This window comes from Cannabis sativa, chromosome 5 (assembly GCF_029168945.1).
Source record: "Cannabis sativa cultivar Pink pepper isolate KNU-18-1 chromosome 5, ASM2916894v1, whole genome shotgun sequence".
NCBI lineage: Eukaryota > Viridiplantae > Streptophyta > Magnoliopsida > Rosales > Cannabaceae > Cannabis > Cannabis sativa.
In genome coordinates, this window is record NC_083605.1 from 3496768 (window position 1) to 3516950 (window position 20183).

At 27.4% G+C, this 20183-nt stretch overlaps 3 protein-coding genes across 4 annotated transcripts; 1 reads left to right on the forward strand and 2 right to left on the reverse strand.

Annotated features, from left to right (window-relative positions):
• Positions 1–2113: 2113 nt before the first annotated feature.
• Positions 2114–4576, reverse strand: LOC115717628 (uncharacterized). Its single transcript, XM_030646612.2, has 4 exons — positions 3656–4576; positions 3304–3555; positions 2908–3123; positions 2114–2654 (listed from the first exon to the last, which is right to left on the reverse strand). The coding sequence occupies exons 1-4, from the start codon at positions 3725–3727 to the stop codon at positions 2406–2408; spliced, it is 789 nt and encodes a 262-aa protein (XP_030502472.2). The 5' UTR covers positions 3728–4576; the 3' UTR covers positions 2114–2405.
• Positions 4577–10617: 6041 nt separating this feature from the next.
• LOC115716763 (uncharacterized) lies at positions 10618–16799 on the reverse strand. Of its 2 annotated transcripts, XM_030645659.2 has the most exons (6): positions 16291–16793; positions 15399–15476; positions 15235–15310; positions 12323–12396; positions 12124–12194; positions 10618–11442 (listed from the first exon to the last, which is right to left on the reverse strand). In XM_030645659.2, exons 1-6 carry the CDS (start codon positions 16348–16350, stop codon positions 11379–11381), a joined length of 423 nt encoding a protein of 140 aa, XP_030501519.1. In that variant the 5' UTR covers positions 16351–16793; the 3' UTR covers positions 10618–11378. The 2 variants fall into 2 exon arrangements, with proteins under 2 accessions (XP_030501519.1, XP_030501520.1); XM_030645660.2 differs by lacking the exon at positions 10618–11442 and having other exon boundaries at positions 12120–12194; positions 16291–16799.
• On the forward strand, positions 10667–11413 carry LOC115716761 (putative gamma-glutamylcyclotransferase At3g02910). Its single transcript, XM_030645658.2, has one exon. The coding sequence runs from the start codon at positions 10667–10669 to the stop codon at positions 11213–11215; it is 549 nt and encodes a 182-aa protein (XP_030501518.1). The 3' UTR covers positions 11216–11413.
• Positions 16800–20183: the final 3384 nt, after the last annotated feature.

The window sequence follows — 20183 nt, forward strand, 5'->3', positions numbered from 1 at the left end:
TCTCACGAAATATAACCAAAAGGGGGAATTTACTTATTTCTATAGTTGGAGAGAAATGTTGTACAAAAGAATAATTTATTTAGGGGTGAAATTGTGTAAGTATCATAATTGAGTTGAGAAATGAGAGAAGATCTATTTTCAATTTAAAAGAACAACTCAAGAAAGAAAGGAATCAAAAGCTTGATTATATTTAAACTGTAATAAGTTTTACGGTCAATCTTTTATTATAGTCTTTTAATTAATGGGCTCGAAAATATATGTTAGAATATTTTTTTAAAAAAATATTTTTCATGGCATTATTTGTTATGCCTACAATATTATTTTTGTAAATTTTTAAATAGTTTACCGTATTAAAAATACGTTTGAAATTTTTTTAAACACGTTTAGTACACTAAAATATCAAATTTTTTATAATTAATTAGTGATATTTTTTAAAAATTATTATATTAAATTATATAAAATTCAATAATTAATTATACTAACAACGTAATAACAAAAATAAGCATTAAGAATTTTTAACATTCCTCACGCAGTAATGTAATAACTTATCAAAACAATATCTTTAATGAATCAGATTCTTATATTATATTATATAAATTGCAACTTGCACCACTTTCAATAAATATATGTATATATATATTTTAATTCATTCCATATTATTTTGATGCAATCATCATAGACCACACACAAAAATGCCTTTTTTTTCTTTTAAATTTCTAAAATAATATATTAATAAAAACAGAGCACCATCAATGCAGCCAAAATAATTGATATAATAATAAGAATATTTATTTATTTATTGAATGGTTTGATTTGTTCAACAAAGTACAACTCAAAAGAAAATATAAAGATAGATAGAAGAAGAAGAAGAAGAAGCATTATATTTATAATTATAGTTTGACACGTGTGAATGTGGTGTAATCTGAATAGAAAAAGTCAGCAATGTCCTCAGTCACACGTGTGACATGCCTTAAACTTCAAAACACCACTTTTTCATTCAATTCAAATTTCAAAGTCTTTCACTTTGACAATTACAACTCTTACTACTTATCACTTTGAATTTCACTAATGAACAACTTTTCATTCCCTCATGTTTATGTAAAGATAAAATGGAAGGTTATTTAGAGTTTTTGACTCTCGAACTTTAATTAGAGATAAAAATTTAGTAAAATTAATAAACAGATAATGAACCTATTAACGCTATTTTTATTTTTTATTTGTGCCTCTCATTCCCGCTTTACTCTTACTCTGCTTAACTCTCGATGGGTTCAGGATTGGAAAATCCTTATTGGATATGGAGACCCATTATTAGGTAGACTCGGTCCTAGACATAAGCGGGTTAGGCCTGTGTCTAAAGCCTAATTGATTTTAAAAAATACTATATTTTTTTCTAAATAAGAGCCCACAAATATTTTGAGCGTCGACCTTAGGTACCATCAAGATTAAAAAGAAAATAATGTAATTGAATTGAAAATAAAAATAAAAAACAAGATATTAACTTTAAAATAATTAAATATTAATTCTACCAATTAAAAAAATAATTACATAGTAAATTAGGGAAGATTAATAGTTAACTTTATAAGTATAAAGTAGGTAGTATTACCCTGATCTCGCCTTGAACCCACTTTGGGTATATAAAATTGCACCCCACCTCGTCCCACTACCCATTAAGGTAGATAATTCCCGCCCCATTCAGAGTGGGTATCCGTCTGCAGATCAAATTTTTATCACTAACTTTGACATATATTAAAGTATGGCCCTCAAATTTTTAAGACCGTTAAAAATTCTCCCCGAACTATTGAATTTGTTGGATTCGATGATTTTTATTTAATTCTGTTTAATTTTATTAACATGTCTCCATGTATGAAATTGTGCCTCCTAAAATTTAATATGTACTAAATCCTGCTCTTAAACTTTAATATATACAAAATTATGTCTCTTAAACTTTCATCTATATCAAACTTTTGCTAATAAAATAGAGAGAATTTTTAAAAGCCTAAAAATTTCAGAGGTACAATTTATTCCTAATTAGCTTAAATGAAAATAGTGATCAAACTACATAATCCCACTTTATTTTCATTTCATATTCATAATTTTACAACACAAGAGAAGAGAACAAAACTCATGTATATTAAATTAGTCTACAAACAAACCACTACACTACATCAAAATATATATTACACAAATTCACCTACTACATTTACAATTATCATCATTCATCATCATCATTAGTACATAACATATATGTAATGTATGTATATGTTTGTATTATTACTTCCTTTCCTATATACATTATTAAAGTATATATTGACTCTTATGCTTTTTTCATTATTAAAAATATACAAAGACAAGAAGTGCTTAATCTGAGTAAAGTGTTTAAATATCATATCATATCATATGAGAAGTCAAAAGTGAATGAGAAGACCTCCCATGGGAGCTCTATGAGGGATTCCCTTTCTTCTCTTCCCATTACTTCTATAACTTAAACCAGTTGTTGTACCCTTTAAACTACTCATCTTATTACTTCTTCTATTGTTGTTAAAGTAGTTGCTGATATTGCTGCTACTACTCCCACCAGACTCATTTTCAACCTCACCTTCTTCTTCTTCCACTTCATAACCATCACCACCCCTTTTCTTCTTTCTCCCAACAATCTGTGAATTCAATTGGATATTAGTATATATATAAGCATTCATAACATGATGGCTAATTATGACTTTTGCCCTTAAATTAAATTTTTTAGGCCGTTAAAAATTCTGGGTTTCTTGTCTAATTTTACTATGATTAATTTGGTATATCAAAATTCGGAAATTGAATGGGATTAGAAAGAAGTTGTTAAATCTAACAATTTAAAAATCATAACTAGCATTATATGAAAAGGGTAAGAGAGATTGAATGAATGATGACCTTGCAAGCAAGAGAGCAGAAAGAGAATGAATCAAGTAGTGTTCTGTGACAAACAAGGCATGTATTGGTGACACCTTTACCAGGCCTAGGTTGAGGCCTTTCATTCAAGAACACAATCCTTGCACTGTTGATTATGTATGTTTGTACTCCACTTATATCCACATGTTTCTGAATCTCTGATACTCTTATCACATCATGGTAAGAAGACCTCCTTATCTGACAAAAACAACAATCAAACCCCATCAAACCAAAGAAGAAGACTACACATGTATAGTTATAGTTACATGTACTACTGTTAATCTCCTATTACAGTACCCAAATTCTCTAACTATAACGAATACTGCTATTTCAAACGTAAAAATTAACTAAGAGATTGTAATTAGCACTTATATATACCTGAATGGTGTTGTGGTTTGAATGAGAAGAAGAGAGACATAGAGAGCAAAGGGCACCAAGGTGTAAGCAATCCAAGCAGAACATATTACATTCACTCTTGTGTGAATCAACATGGATTTTACAAGGAACAAAGAATCTTGTTTGAAGTAATGGTTTAATCCATGGAGGCCATTTACTACTACTTCTTCTTCTAATCAATTCTTCTTCTTCTTCAAGTGTTTCTTCATGTTTATCTTCTGGTCTTCCTCCTCCCTGTCAAAGAATCAAACTTTACTCATAAAGATCATATTTTTATTATTAAGAGACAAATAAACAAACAAGTAGTGAACAAGATGATGAAATTGATTAGTACCATGATTCTTCTGCTTTTGGGTTTGATTTCTCTGACTGTTGGAGTAGGTTCTTGATCATGATCATCATCCATGTCTTTGTATTGGGAAAAACAAAAATGAGAAAAAGGAAGCTTTTTTATTGTATTTTTTAGAGAAAGGAAAGAAGGGTTAAAGGGTTGTGTGTTTCATTGGTTTGAGTGTGTTTAAAAGTCTAATGAGGATTGGGGGAGAAATAGAATAGTAGGAATGAATGTGTTTTGTTTTGTTTGTATGTGAAAATATTGCTATAAGTTATTAGTGGTGTCTAATATTGTTAAGAAGTGTTGTTTTGCGATTAGTTAGTGAAATTTTATAAAAGTTATTATTTTAAAGGTAAATGGTAACGAAATCCTTTTATTTTAAAAGTTAAATATTATCGTCAAATATTAATTGGATAACTATTGTATACACCTATTTATACATGACAGTAAAACTTTGAAGTCAATACAGTAGTAATCGAATTATATATAATTGAAACCTCAATTTTGTAAAAAAAAAAATAAATATAAAAGAGTTTTGCTAATAAAAAAAAGATAAGAGAGTCAAGTGTATAAAATTAAAATATAAAGAGGTTTCGCGGCCAATAATTTTATTTTAAATTATGTAAGACCCGATACTTAATTGTACAATAATTATAAGATACTTAAACTGGTATTAGATACTAATAGTATTTTTTAGCATTTGTGAAAGACATTAGTCATGGTCTAGCTTCTTCTTATTTTTTTATTATTTAAAATAATAAATAATATAGAATAAATAGAAAAAGGAATGGTTGGAGAGGAGAGAAGAGAATAAGATGAGAAGAGAACAAATGGTAGTTGAATAAAAGGAACACTTGGAAGTTGAAAAGAGAAACACAACACAACATAACATAACACTACACATGAGAGATGATATAATATGATATGATAGGGAGTAAGTGGATGAATCACTCTTAAAGTCCCATCCCACACACACACCATAATAATAAATAAATTATTAAAAAGTGATGTGTGTGATGATTCATCACCCAAAAAACAACATCACTACACTACAATTAAATGCCACATCTTTTTTTTTATTATTCTTTTTATTATTATTGTTTAGATTTTGTTAATAGAAATTTATAATAATATAATTTTTATTAAAAAAATATGAAAAAAATAGCATAAAATACTTGGTTATCCTTCTTATGGTAACTGGTTACCCTTCTGATTACCATAAGAGTACCTAGTTACTCTTACCTAATTTTTTCATATTTTTTTAATTTTTTTTCAATTTTCTATAAAATAATATTTTTGCACATAAAAACCAATAAAATTTGTAGTTGAATTAATCACACAAAGTAAAGTTTATCTAATTACTAACATATATTGTTATATAAAGTATATATAAAAGTGTACTAGTTACTAAATGTTAATAAAAAACAATTCCTCTTTCTTTGTCGAATAACTATTGGTTCAAACATCTATTCTTTTCAAGTACAAATTTGAAAGAGTGGAGATTGATCTTCAATTCAAGTACACTACTTATGTGTTCTCTCCTTGTTTTACTCTCTATCTACTCATCTTTTGATTCTTTTTAAACTTAAAATAAAAAATTAGAATGATAACATTTTTCTTCTTCAAATGATTATTGTTATAATATGAAAGAAATAAAGAGAACAAATAATGGGACTCATGAGTATAAGTATACCTATATATATTTTTTATAATTTTTAATATTTTTATGGTTAAATAATTTTCGTGTCGTTTGGTAACAATGTTATTTTTTAATTTTTTAATCACAAAATGAAAGTAAAATTTTTGTTTTTGAAAAGTAAAAATGCGTTTTGTAACCACTTTTGTTTTTCTATTTTAAAAACAAAAAACAAAAGTGTGTTCTGTAAAGTTTATTTTTATTTTTATTTTTTGATTTTATTTAAGTCGGGTCTAGGTCTGGGGTCGGATTTGGGTTCGGAATAAGAGGCCGGGTTCATCGCAAGGGCCGTGGGGAGAGGATTTGGGTTCGGGTCTCGTCGAAGTCTAAAATATTGATTAAGAAAAAAAATTGTTTAAGAAAATATTGAAAGTGATTTTTTTAAAAAAAATTTGATTGTCAATTAAAAAATTAAAAGTAAAAACAGTTTTATAGAACATGCTTTTGAAAAATATTTTCACTTTTCCAATTTTAAAAACAGAAAACTGATTAAAAAAGTATTACCAAACGCTACCTTTGTTTATGTTTTTTACAAAACTTTTTTATTTCAACTTTATAGTTTTTATTTTTTTAATTGCATTTTTGTAGTGTCTTATAAAAATAACATCAAAACGACATAAGAATAATATACAAATAACAATAAATAAATAAATAATAAAGAAATAACGAAATTAGAGCACAAAAATAACATTAAAGCATCAATAGTATAAACTGTGAAAATGTTTAAAATTTCGTATAACTGTATTTTTAATTTTTTTAAACGTTTTTAAGTGTTTATGAAAATATCCTTATTATTTGTATGTGACTAGCCTTTATATTTTTTTTATGAAAAGGTAAAACAAATTGAAAAAATTACAACTTCTATTGGTTTTTATACTTTTTGTGCAAAAATATGATTTTTTTTTTCAAAAAAAATTATTTTATGGGAAAATTGATAAAAAAAAAGTTAAAAAATATGGAAAAATTAAGTAAGGGTAACCTTGTAATCTTATGCTGTTTTTTTTTTTTTTTCATATTTTTTATTTTTTTTCTAAAATTTTGCCATAAAATATTTTTGAGAAAAAACCATATTTTCGCAAACTTACACTTTAAAAAATCATAAAAATGAAAATTCCCCAAACAAATTCGGTGTTTCACAAAATAGATTCTAAACTCGATTTCGGTTAAATATTCTTTCAATATAACTAAAATACTCTAAATTTTTATAATTCTAAAAATACCTAATTCATATTTCATTTTAATTAATTTTGACATAGATTAAATTTGGTATTTATTTTGATTTATTTTGCAAAACAAAGCTTCATTTTATCATTTTCTAAAACACAAAAACTAATGGCATATTGAAACTAAATATGAAATGTTTTGTTCTAAGAAGAAACAAAGAGGGCAAGGCCTTATCAATGAAGTTGGCCATCAATCACCTCTAAAAGACACAATTTTAGGTTAAGGCTTAAAAAATGAAAAAAAAAATTGATAGCCAAAACCAAAATAGTAATTATCAAATACCTAATCAATATTCAATAAATAAATAATAATCATTAATCATGTGGTTGTAGATTGTAACCCCATCAAATTCTTCTATTTTTATAATAATATTATAAATTATTATTATTATTATTATATTTTGTCAACAAAGTCCAAGTCCAAATGCATGCCTTGTTATTTGTGATGGTGAAGTTGAAGCAATGGGTCCCACCTTTTTTGTCGTTTCGAAATTTTCACTCATTTAAATATTTAAATAATTATTATTTGCCAAAAAGAATATATATTATTAGTGAAAAAATTAAACCTTTTATTTTCTACAAATTAAACATTAAACCTTAAAATTAAATTAAATATTTAGGAAAAAGAGAAAGAAAAAAATAAATAAATAAATGTATTTGGTGCATAAGATTGAGTATAATTATTGCATTATATTGAAATTAAAATAATTTAGGTTTTTTTTTTTTTTTACACTTTAAAATATTTTTTTTTGTATTTTTACGGAATTTTACACAGAAACTCTTATAGCAATTAACGGAATTAACGGAGCAACTTATATCGCAACTAAAATTCATATAGCAACCCACACACATAGAAACTATCATAGCAACCCAAACTGTAAATTTTTTTTTAAAAAAATTAAGAAAATAGTATATAGAGTAATTCCTCAATAATTTAATACTATCTTATATTGCGTAGAATTAAATTAGATAAATAATTTTTTTTAATTTTAAATTAAAAAATTATATAAAATATTATGAAATTTATTTTATTTTTAATTATTTTAATATATAGAAAAAAACAATTATTGGAATCACTAAAAAGTGGGGTCCACCATTTTTTAAGTATAGGATAAATGATTATTTTTTTTTTAATATTTTTTAGGAGAATGGGATTATTATTATTAATTCTAGTAGAAGAAAAGGGTAAGTGTATTTTAAAAGTATTGTACATTTTATTTTATTAAATGATAAATTTGAGTATGTACTTTTTATTTTTATAATAGTATCATGAGTTAATTTTTTATCAAAAATAAAATTAGTAGTAACTCAATTTAAAAGTGTTATAACAAGATTAGGTATGTTTTTTATATTTGTATACAATAAAAATTATTTTCAATTTGATTATATTTAAAAAAAAATTATTAAAAATTAAGTTCAGTATATTATTTTATACTTTCTTAAAAAAAATAAATTTATCATTTAATAAAATAAAAAATTTATTTTGGTGACTTTTATAAAATACGAATATAGGATTAACAAAAAACCAATAATTCTAATCTAGTAAAAAAAATAATTGAAATCATTAAAAGGTGGGGTGCACCATTTTACAAGTGTATATAATTCCATTTATTATTATTATTTTTAGCTATTTTTTTATTACAAGTGTAGACTAAATTTTTTGAACGAGTCTTGTTGTGCAACCCAATTTGTTTAAGCTCTATTTTTGGCGTGTTAAATTTTTTGAATCTTATAAAATTTTGCAGGATGTTTTAAATAATTACAACATACGAAATCATGAAAAAAATTAGACAAAAAATTTCTCTCAGATAACGAAATAGATTGAGATACATTAGTGCATCCCTTTTAAGGATTGCATTGTAAAGATTTTCATTATTATTTTGAGGAAAATGGGATTATTATTTGGGTGCTTCTACAATATACTCCCTTAAAAGGGATGCACAGATGAACCCTCTATTTATTTCGGTATTTAGAAAAAATTTCAGTCTACTTTTTTTCTATTGGTGTATGGTATAGTTATTTGAGATATCCAATAAAATTTTAGGAAATTCAGAATAATTTACAATATAAAAAGTAGTGTTCAAACAATCTATTTTACACGCGTATAAAATAAAAGAGTCTTGCATGCAACAGAATGTTTGAACACTATTTTTAGCGTGTTAAATTTTTCTAATTCTCTCAAATTTTTGCAGGATATCTTAAATAACTACAACATAGACAACCATGAAAAAATTAATTAGACTAAAAAATTATCTCAAATGTCGAAAGAGATAGGGATTGCATCAGTGGACCCTTTTAGGGGTGCATTGTAGATTATTATTATTATTATTATTATTATTATTATTATTATTATTATTATTATTATTGTTGGAAAGATTTGGTGCTTCTACGATGCACCTCATAACATGAGTGTATTGATACACCCCCTATCTATTTTGGCATTTAGAAGAATTTTTTACTTTAATTTTTTTTATAGTCGTGTATATTATAGTTATTTAAGATATCCTGTAAAATGTTGAGAAATTCGAAATAATTTACAATACATAAAATAATATTTATATAGTTTATTTCACGCATAAAAAATAAAAGAGTCACACGTGCAACATATTGTTTGAACCCTATTTCAACATGTTTTTTTTTTTTTTTTAATTTTTCAAAATTTTGAAGGATGTCTTAAATAACTACAACATCATGACCTTAAAATAATTAGACTAAAAAATTTTCTCAAATACCAAAACAGATAAAGTATATCTGTACACCCATTTTAAGAATGTTCATTGTAGAATTTTCTAATAGAGTTATTATTTAGAAAAAAAAAATCTAATTCCACGTACCAAACCAAAAAAAAAATATAATAAATAAATAAAAATTGCATACATAAATGGAAAAATTTACAATAGATACCCTTAAAAGAGATGTACTGATACACTTCTATATGTTTTTGTTATCCGAAATAATTTTTTAATCAATTTTCTTTCATGGTATATACGTTATGGTTATTAAAGACATCCTGCAAAATTTTAAGAAATTCAAAAAAATTTGACACATTGAAAACAAGGTTCAAACAGTGTACTGCACGCGTGACTATTTTATTTTATACACATTTGAAATAGACTGTTTGAACACTGCTCTCTACATTGTAAATTATTTCAAATTTCTCAAAATTGTGTAGAAGAAAAAAAAAATTAGACTATTTTGTTGTGATCATATAAATAAACTTAAAGAAAGGCAAAACAAGAAAGAAAAAATCATGCATACAAACTTACAATTTGAATCGTGTTCTCAACATTTTAAATTTTTTTTGAATGTCAAAACATGTAGAGAGTCATCAATGCATTCTTTTTAAGGGGATGAATTGTAGAGTGCTAATATAAATAAACTTAAAGAAAGGCATAGCAAGAAAGAAAAAGTCATGTATACGAATTTACAATTTTAATCATGTTTTCAACATGTTAATTTTTTTTATCGAATCGTTCAAAATTTTATAAAATGTCTTAAATAATAAATACGACCATAAAAAATGACTCAAAAACCTCTCAGATGCTAAAAGTGCATCAATGCACCCGTATTAGGAAAGTACATTATAGAATTTTCAATTGTTATTTTAAGAAAAAAGGAATTATTATTTACCAAAAAAAAAAATCTAAAAGTACTTACACCTTAAAAGAGATGCACGGATATATTCTCTACTTATTTTGACATTCAAAATAATCTTTTAATTATTTTTTTTTTCATATTCATGTACGTTATAATTATTTAAAATATTTTATAAATATTAAAAAAAAAATCACAATATAGATAGACTATTTAAATCTTGTTTTCGACATATTAAATTTTATTATAATTCTTAAATAACTAAAGGTCATCACCATCAAAATTATTTTTACCAAAACAGAATCAAATGCATCTATACATTCGTTTTAGCATTCTAAAATTTTGCAAAATCTAATTCATGTACCAAACCAAAATAGTAATAAAAATAATTTAAAAAATGGCATATATATATATATATATATATAAATAAACTTAAAGAAAGGCAAAGCAAGAAAGAAAAAAGCTTCGATTTTTATATTTTTACAGAGAGACCCAAAAATGGTGACAGAGAAGAAAATGGTTTCAGAGAAAGAGAAAATGGTGAAATTGATCTTCACCTACGGAACATTGAAGCAAGGATTCTCCAACCATGTCCTCTTACAAGATCTAATCACAACAGGAGACGCTCTCTTCATCGGAAACTACAAAACCCATCTCAATTACCCTCTTGTTTGCGGTCCATACAGAGTTCCTTTTCTCATCAACCTTCCCGGCTCCGGTCAAAAAGTCATCGGAGAATTGTACGCAGTTTCATCCTCCGGCTTATCTCGATTAGATGAACTCGAGGGCATCACTCGTTCTCATTACCAAAGACTCCCAATTCAATTATCACCGTTGGATCATCAAGATGATGATGGTGTTGTTCTCACCGCCGGTGAGGCTTATTTCGCTCATTCTAGCTACGCCGGTAAGCTTTGGAACAAGAATGGACGACAAGGGTTGGTTGGGTATACAGAGGAGGTGGCTCGTGGGTATGTCAAACGGAAAGATAGGCCTCAAGATCGAACCTTTATGGATCATATTCGTTCTTTTTTAGAATCTCAGTAATGGTTTTTTTTTTTTATTTTGTTTTTAGGGTTAGAACAGAAGAAGAAGAAGAAGAAGAAGAATTGGGATTTGATTAGATAAGAATAATATGATTATGAAAAGAGTTGTACTGTCATTTCTGATTCTTATGTTTATGGTATGAAAATAAGAAAGAGAGGTTTATTTATGGTTTATATATATTATCCACATTCTTCTCAATACCTTCTTCTTCCTTTAATTGCTGTGTCCTGCCATTGTTGTTACAGTTCAAAAGTCAGAAACTTCATATATAATATATATATATATTTATATATATATAGATGTATTGCTATTGTTATTGATAGTTCAAAGTCTGAAACTTTATCTGGTAAATATGATCACAACAAAATTGTATGTATACATGTATCATATGTGTGTATATGTATTTACAATTGTTATTAGCAGTTCAAAGTCTGAAACTTAATCTGGTAAGTATGATCACAAGACAACAATCTTATCAGTTATATGTACTTTTTACATGTATTACAATTGTTATTAACAGTTCAAAAGTCAGAAATTTTATATATATATATATAACATATATTGTATATACATGTATTGCTATTGTTATGAATAGTTCAAAGTCTGAAACTTTATCTGCAAAATATGATCACTAGCAAAATTATATGTACTTTTACATGTATTGCAATTGTAAATTTGTAATTAGTAGTTCAAAGTCAGAAACTTTATTTATATAGCATATATATATATATTGTATACACATGTATTGCTTTTGTTATATAACAGTTCAAAAGTAAACAATATTATATGTACTTATATATGTATTGCCATTGTTATATGACAGTTCAAAGTCAACAACTTCTTTATCAGCTAATAACTATGATCTCAAATTTCAACAACATTATATGGTGTATTTGTATATGTATTACCATAGTGATGTTTGACTAATACCAAGGCCATTGCATGTAAGTATCATTCCTTTGAATCTTGCAAGATATTCCTACAAAATATAACAATCAATCATTCATTCATTCACTTACTATTTGCATCTGAATCTGAAAATGAATGAAGAATAGTAATAATAATAGGACAAGATTACTTAGATTATTCATAGTACATAGTACATACCCTAAGAGTATACTTATCAATCTCATAAATTCCAGTATAATCATACTCCAATCGCTTGGCTGGATCACTTAACACTGCACACACAACAAATAAGTCATAAGTTTTAGAGAGCGTTTGGAAAACTAAGAGGGGCTTGGAATTAAGGTGGCGTTTGGTTGGAGATAATGAAATGGAATGGAAAGACTAAGAAACAATTTCCATTCTATTCCTTTGTTTGGTTGTATATTTATTAAAGTGTTGGAATGTCATTCCAATAGAATGACCTTTCTACCATTTCAGTGGAATGATAATTTAATTTTAAAATGGAAGAAAAGACCATTTCAATACATGACGAGAAAAAATTTAATAATTTTTTTATGCATTTTAAATTTTATTCCAGCCCTATTCTCATTCCCATTCTCATTCCTCCCAACCAAACATCACCTATGTATAATTGAAGGTAATTAAACAGTTTTGTGTGTTTATGTGACCACATAATTATACAGTAACTGTAAAATTGGAAGTAAATGAGAGATCTCGATTGCGCTTTCCAATTCTCATAGCCCCATGAAAATTGAGTATAATTACTATAATTTTTTTTTATTTTAAATGTTAAGTACTAAAAATTATTGTTTTCATGTATAATTGCTAACTATTTAGTATTTTGGCAAACAAACAAGACATTACTTATTCATAAACACCTTGTATTTTAAAATAGTGCTAGTAATTACACAATCTAGCAATTATGCAGTTACTTCGAAACGTAACTTCTGAGGTGTATTTCATGATTAAACCAGCACATGCATTTCAATTCTCAATATGCCAATCATATAATGAATGAGAAATACAAAGAAGTTAGATAAAAGAATGACCTAAGGACACTCATTCAGCTATACACATAATAAAACAACAGTAACACAAAACAGAAAGCAAATATGAAGGTGGGTCAATTGTTCAAGACATCGTTATGGACTTTGGTGAACTTGGTGTTGTTTTGAAGCTACCGATTTACAACGGCATAGAGTTATAGAAACTATAATTTTAATTCTTACACATGACATTCTATCCATAAATTTGGCTTGTGGTACTTCTCCTTTTCGGTTGCCAAGTGATCGATCAAAGAAGAATGGGCTGAAGATGTATGGTGAACGATTAAATTCTGGGTGACTACATGGTTATTTAAATCGAAAGGTTTTAAGGAGCTATCTTTTCACGACTTGACCAGAGAATGGAGTCTTATGTTTTATATATCTTTTCTTCTCGGAAGTTATAGCTTAGCTTGTAACTACGGTTTTCCTCCACCATGAGCAAGGCTCCCGAATAATGTTTGGGAGGAGCTCAGTCAAAGACAAGTAACATCTGTCTCTTTCAAAGAAGAATAGCATAGTGCATAGATTTAACACCAAAATCCAGCAATCCAAAATAACTATATTTTCTTTTCATTTCCTATATATCATCACTGTTTATCCACTAATTAATTACCAATGGCTGTATCAAAAATCTATGGGTTATATGTCATGCTATAACAGAACTTTTTGCTGTATCAATGTGTATCTTTATTTGGTTGCCAAAGAAACTGAAACAAGTAAAGCATAGTGATACACCAATATTAAAGAATAGAAAATAATAAGCACTTAGTTATATTAGCTCTATATTACATAATGTGTATTACTCATCGGTTTAGTAGTTTATTAGTTTAGAAGATATTTGTTTGTTAGTGTGTGAAGATTGGTGACTTGTTAAATAGAGTTATTGGCTATCACTTTACCAATTAATGAAGAATGTATATAAATTTCTATTTCCCCTCTAGTTTATTCTCTCTCTCTCTATACTCTCTTTCGGTTCTCTACAATTCTAAGGTGTACGCCAATACGCAAAAGTTTGGCGATTATCGCGACAAGGCCGTATCACATAGACAAAACCAAAAAAGGAGAAGTTCCACAATTTTTTTTCTTTCTTCTTTTCGGAAAAAGAGATGGAGGTCAAAAGTCGTAGACTGACCTCCTCTCATTTTTAATAGGGAGCCTCACTTATGGCGGAGGAAAACCGTAGTAACAATTAAAAATAGTAAAACAGGCACAAAGACAGATAAAGCTTTAAGGCATACATCAAAAAATATTAAAAAAGATCAGAAGTCTTAAGCCATAAGATAAGAGTGTTGTCTTAGTACAAGATACAACCCCATTATGATAGACTCTAGTATTAGTATGGTGAGGTTGAGTATAGCAAACAAGAGAGATTTGACTAAGTTTATTGAGTGGTAAATAGAATAGTATAAATAGGTGAGTGAGGGAAATAGAAGGGTATGCAATGAATTGAGTAAAACTTTATTTGCATCAAAGGGGCTTAATGGCTCTCATCAATTGTGACTAGTTTTTCTCATTCACTCTATACAATTTTCCTTCTGTTTGGCTACTGGTTCGCTACTGTTTAATTGTCTTCTTAAGTTTGTAGTTTTCGGTTCTTATCACCGAAATCCAGCAGTGCATAAGCTTTGGAGAGGCTTAAATCTCCAAATTCCCAATCTTTCGAGAGAATTGGTCTCTCCACAAAGAATATACTCTTTTCTAATTCCAAGCTAATCTAAATGAGGTTCCTCCCTATATTTATAAGCATTGGTCTTAAAAAGAGCCAGGCCACCTAGGATTACAATTGAACCGATAGCATTAAAACACTAAAACAACTTAGCCTATGTACGTAAACCTCTTGTTCTATAAACCGATGTTGCAAACCAGAATGAACCCCATAGTTTCTTTTCATTTCCCTTTCCTACATCACTGTTTTACCATAAATGACCACAAAAATCAAAGGGTTTTGTTTATATGCACGCCATAATGTAAAAGACATTCAAACTAAGACTACCATAGGGTTTGTTAAGAATGGTGCAAAACAAAGGCATGAAAAAAGATAAGGCATTGGCCTTGGTTTTTTACCACTGTAAGCTTCATTAATCTCTTGAAACTTTGCTGTAATAGCACTGTCATTCTTGTGCTTATCAGGATGCCATTTCTGAAAATAGTCGGCAAGCAAAATGAATGAAAATGTCATAACCAACTGTGCTAAAAAACATGTGCAAAGAAAAGATGCAATGGGATACCAAAGCAAGCCTTCTGTAACTCATTCTGATTGTCTCATCAGTTGCATCATAATCAACCTCCAACACTTTGTAGTAATCCTTTAAACAAGTGAACAACAATGGCCAATCAGATTAAACCCAACCAAAATGAAATCTACACTCATATATATAGCTAAGTCATTACAACATATCATCAAATCTATAATGCACTCTTTCTCATTCATTCTTAGTCATTTCACTCCAAAATACTTTTTTCCTTATCCAAAGAAAAGACCCCAATTTATAAGGTCTAAAGTTTCCAATCCCAAACCCTATTTAGCTTAATCCAAATCCTAGTATTAGAATTTAGTAGTATGAAATTTATGTACTCTTAACTTATCAAATGTTTTCTCAACTACCCCATTTGAGAAAAAATGAAAAAACAAAAGTGAAAAGAATGAACTTTAGCTAATCCAATCTCAAACCCCATTTAGCTTAATCTCAATTCTAAAGTTTCCAATCTCAAACCCCATTTAGCTTAATCCAAATCAAAGTACTAGTAGTATGAAACTTATGTAGTCTTAACTTATCAAAGGTCTCAGCTACCCCATTTGAGAAAAAAATGAAAAGAATGAAATTTAACTTAATCCAATCTCAAACCCCATTTAGCTAATCTCAAGTCTAAAGTTTCCAATTTCAAACCCCATTTAGCTTAATCTCAATTCTAAAGTTTCCAATCTCAAACCCCATTTAGCTCAATCTCAATTCTAAAGTTTCCAATCCCAAACCCCATTTAGCTTTAATCCAAATCAAAGTACTAGTAGTATGAAATTATTGAGTCTTAACTTATCAAAAGGAACCCCATTTGAGAAAAATGGAAAACAAAACTGAAAAGAATGAAACAAAGAAAGAAATCAATGGAATAAAATTATACCTTGTTTGTAGTAGTGGAAGTAGTAGAAGAAGTATTACTATTAGCAGTGTCTTCCTCCATCAGATATAGCTGAACCTGAACTTGTATTATTATAATTATTATTATTGTAAAGAGATAAATCAACACACTTCATTCGATGGATAAAATGAAACTAACTAATAAACCCCAAAAATCAAAATTGTGAAAAACAAAAAACCCAGAAAAGAAGTGGTTTGTCAATGTTGGTTTTGTTATCTATAAGGAGGGTTGTTTGTTGTTTTTGGCGTAAACCCAAGTCGAAAGGTACAACCTTTATAGTTTTTTGTTGTTGTTAAAATTGTGGAAAATAGAAGAGGAAGGGAATTAAGGTTTGGGGTTTTTGTGTGGAGGGAGAAATGTTGTAACGTGTCTTCTTCCTTGCTTGCGTGCCTGTAGATTGGAGAGGAGAGTTTTGTCTCATTGCAAAATGCAAAGGCTTTCTCTTTCAATTTCTCTTTCTCTATTTAAAGTTATGATTTTTATTTGTTAATAGAAAAAAAAAAAAGGAATGATTTTTATCATCTTTGGTTTTGTGAAATTATTATCATATGGTTATGAACTAGGAATGTTTTCTTAGATTAGGGACTTGGATTTTGATTTTTCTTTTAAAAAAAATAATATGGAGGTGTATTTTCTATCATTTTAAAAAATATGGATCCGAATTGTCATTTAACAAAACAGAGACTTCAATCGATAACTTTTACAAAACACAGAGTCCAAAATTGTATTTACATTTAAATTCTAACACTAAATTATGCACGAAATTTCGGCAGTACATCCTCTTAAATGAATAATTTGGTAAATCCCTTATTTATTTCGGCATTCAGAATAGTTTTTTTAATTAATTTTCTTAGTGATTGAATACGTTGTAGTCATATAGAACTATTTGTAAAATTTTCAAAAAATTCTGAATAGTTTACAGTGTCGAAATTAAAGTTCAAATAATACTTAATATGCGTATAAGAAAAAATAATTGCGCTTGTAATAAAATATTAAAACTGTATTTTTGATAATGTAAAATTATTTAAATTTTTTTAAAAATTTAGAGACAATCCTAAATAACTACAAAATACATGATCATGACAAAAAAAAAAAATAATAAACTAAAAAATCCTTCTAAATACTGAAATAGATAAGAATCTACAAAAATACTTAAGAAAGTGTACTATAATCTGACCCAATTATGTTTTTTTGAAGGAAAGCGTCTTTGATTAACCGACAAAACTAGACCTCATGGTCATTACATAAAATGTTCGAAGGGATGGTAGATAGCGGAATATCACCAACCAAATTGTGGGAAAAAGCCCACTTGGCCACATTATGGGCTACATAATTACAAGTCCTGCTTATATTAGAATAAATACAACTGGAAAAACGTGAAGAGTGACTGTTACAAAAAGAGACATAGTTACTAATGACCCAACGGGACTCCTTCCCATTGAGAGCACTTATAACTACCCTCGAATCGCTCTCCACAATAATCTGACCCAATTATGTATACCATATAAAAGAACATATTAATTTACATACATATTACATAAGTAAAAATTTGATTTTGATCTTCAATATTGACAACACATCCAAAAAAATAAAGCCAAAAAATACTACCTTTTGAAGAACAAGTATCCATTTTCATTGGCTAAACCATCCATAACCAAGCTCAATTTTGTTCATATTGGTAACATTTTCATTTTTGGTACATTTTTTTTTAAAAAAAATATCTCAATTATTTTGTTTGATACGTTTAAATAATTTATTTTACCTACTTATAAAAAAAAAACATATTTAATCATTTAAATTTCATTTTTTTAGCACCGTAAATTATTCAAAAAATTTTATAATAATAACAAAATATATGTTATAATAACAATATACCTCATCTTATGAATGTCACAATGGAGACTGATTGTTTAAGAGGTATAAATATTACGAAGCTCTATTAATATGATTTCTTTACTTGATTTTATTATTCAAGATTGTAAAAATTACTTCCTAGTTTGAGTAATGTTTTTGTTTAATTTATGGCTAATTAGCAATTTTTCCTTCCGAACTTTGACATGTACCAAATCATGCCTCCTGAATTTTTTTGGCCGTTAAAAATTCCCCCTGAACTATTAAGATTGTTAAATTTAAGGATTTTTGTCTAATTTTAGTAAAAAAATTCTAACATAGATGTCAGTTCATGGGGCATAATTTAGTACATATCAAAATTTAAGGGGCATAATTTGGTAGATATCAAAGTCTGGGGAGCATATTTTAGTATATAAACAATCACTGAAACAGTAAAATTGAATGAAATTAGACAAAAGTCCTTAAATTTAACAATCTCTATAGTTCAGGGGGAATTTTGAACTGCTAAAAAAATTCAGGAGGCATGATTTGGTACATGTCACAATTCAGAGGGAAAAAATTGCTAATTAGCCAAAATATTATAAATTATTAGCCTAATAACAGTGGATCAACTAATATGGCAACTCATAATTTTATATCTTAATTGTTAGAGCTATAATTTTATATCCTAATTGTAGCTTCAGTTTGGAGTAATTTCCAACCGATTTGTTACCTTACCTAATAACTTAATAAAGATAATTTTTCCATTAAAAAAAAGTTTTGCATTTTTGTTTACTTACCAAAAAAAAGTTCATAAGAGATGTGTTTCAATGTCTTGTATTAGTAATTTACAATAAATGGTTGTCCAAAATATTATAAACTATTAGCCTAGTTGACTACTAATAAGAGCTAATATAAAACAACAATCCCATAACTACAAGACAAAGATCAAACCCATTAATTTATAAATACAACAACTAATTTTAAAAGGTATAATAATAATAGATAAAAAAAAAAACAAAATCTATGATTGAAGTCAAATAATGACTTTGAATTTGAGTTGTTGTTAGGTGTGGTGTGTTGGGGAATTGGGGAGACACCAAAGCTTGAAGATATACAAGTTGAAGCACCAAAAGAAAATAAGTTAGGCTGAAAACGATCTATATAGTATTTGTCATACAATAGGAAATTTTTTGGAGTCGACTCCTTTAAAAGATTGTTTTGGTACTTAAAAAAAAATTAGTCAAAATTAGTTAAAACATATCTCAAAATTCTTTCTTTGCATTTTGCTTATTTGCTGATTTTGATATGGTTGAGCTTCTTCTTATGCAGCCACTTTTTCTTAGAGCTTTTGGTCATGAAGGTGTAGGGTACCATGAAATGAACCTATATTTCGAAGCTCCAATAAACACTTAATTATTATTGAACTCTTCAATAGAATAATCTACTTTATTATTTCTATTATTACTCCACTATAAATATAAAGTTGCACTCTTTAACAATATAGAATTATTTTTTTTTTCTTCAGAATTCTTACTTGTAGTCCATTGATATAATCAATATAAGTAGTTCGTCTTCCAATTATTAGTTCATAATTAGAGTTGATCAAAATTATCGTTTTACCTTTTTAATTATTTCTTAAATTTTTTTTATACCATTAATTCAATGTGAACAACTAATCTATAACCCAATTAATGAAATGATACTATTTTCGGTAGCTAATAAATTTTTATTTTCAAAGAAACCTTTTAAATTTACATTTAAAGGTATGAGGCCTATTATATTTTAAAGCCTTAGTTATTGCTAAATTTGCCTTAATTAACCTACCTAATTTATCAACTTCGGACCAACACGACACACACAAATTTGCAGCACTACTTCAAAGCAATAATTTTTATCATTTCTCTCTTTCTCTTTTCAAGGTAGTGATTTTTTTTTATCATTTTTGGTTTTGTGAAATTATAATATAGTTATGAATTGAGAATTTTTTTTCTCACATGGAGTGAGACTTAAGGTTGGGTATCTGATCTAATCTAATATTTTTT

Bases quoted from the DNA above. Each gene is read 5' to 3' on its own strand.
- LOC115717628 (XM_030646612.2), bottom strand. From the start codon at position 3,727: ATGGATGATGATCATGATCAAGAACCTACTCCAACAGTCAGAGAAATC. The intron at 3,556-3,655 runs GTACTAATCAAT...ATTCTTTGACAG, and splicing joins CCAAAAGCAGAAGAATCATG to GGAGGAGGAAGACCAGAAGA. The intron at 2,655-2,907 runs GTCATCATTCAT...TTGAATTCACAG, and splicing joins TCTGCTCTCTTGCTTGCAAG to ATTGTTGGGAGAAAGAAGAA.
- LOC115716763 (XM_030645659.2), bottom strand. From the start codon at position 16,350: ATGGAGGAAGACACTGCTAATAGTAATACTTCTTCTACTACTTCCACT. The intron at 12,397-15,234 runs GTAAAAAACCAA...TTGTGTGTGCAG, and splicing joins GATTAATGAAGCTTACAGTG to TGTTAAGTGATCCAGCCAAG. The intron at 11,443-12,123 runs GTAATACATATA...CAACAATGGCAG, and splicing joins ATTAGTCAAACATCACTATG to GACACAGCAATTAAAGGAAG.
- LOC115716761 (XM_030645658.2), top strand. From the start codon at position 10,667: ATGGTGACAGAGAAGAAAATGGTTTCAGAGAAAGAGAAAATGGTGAAA.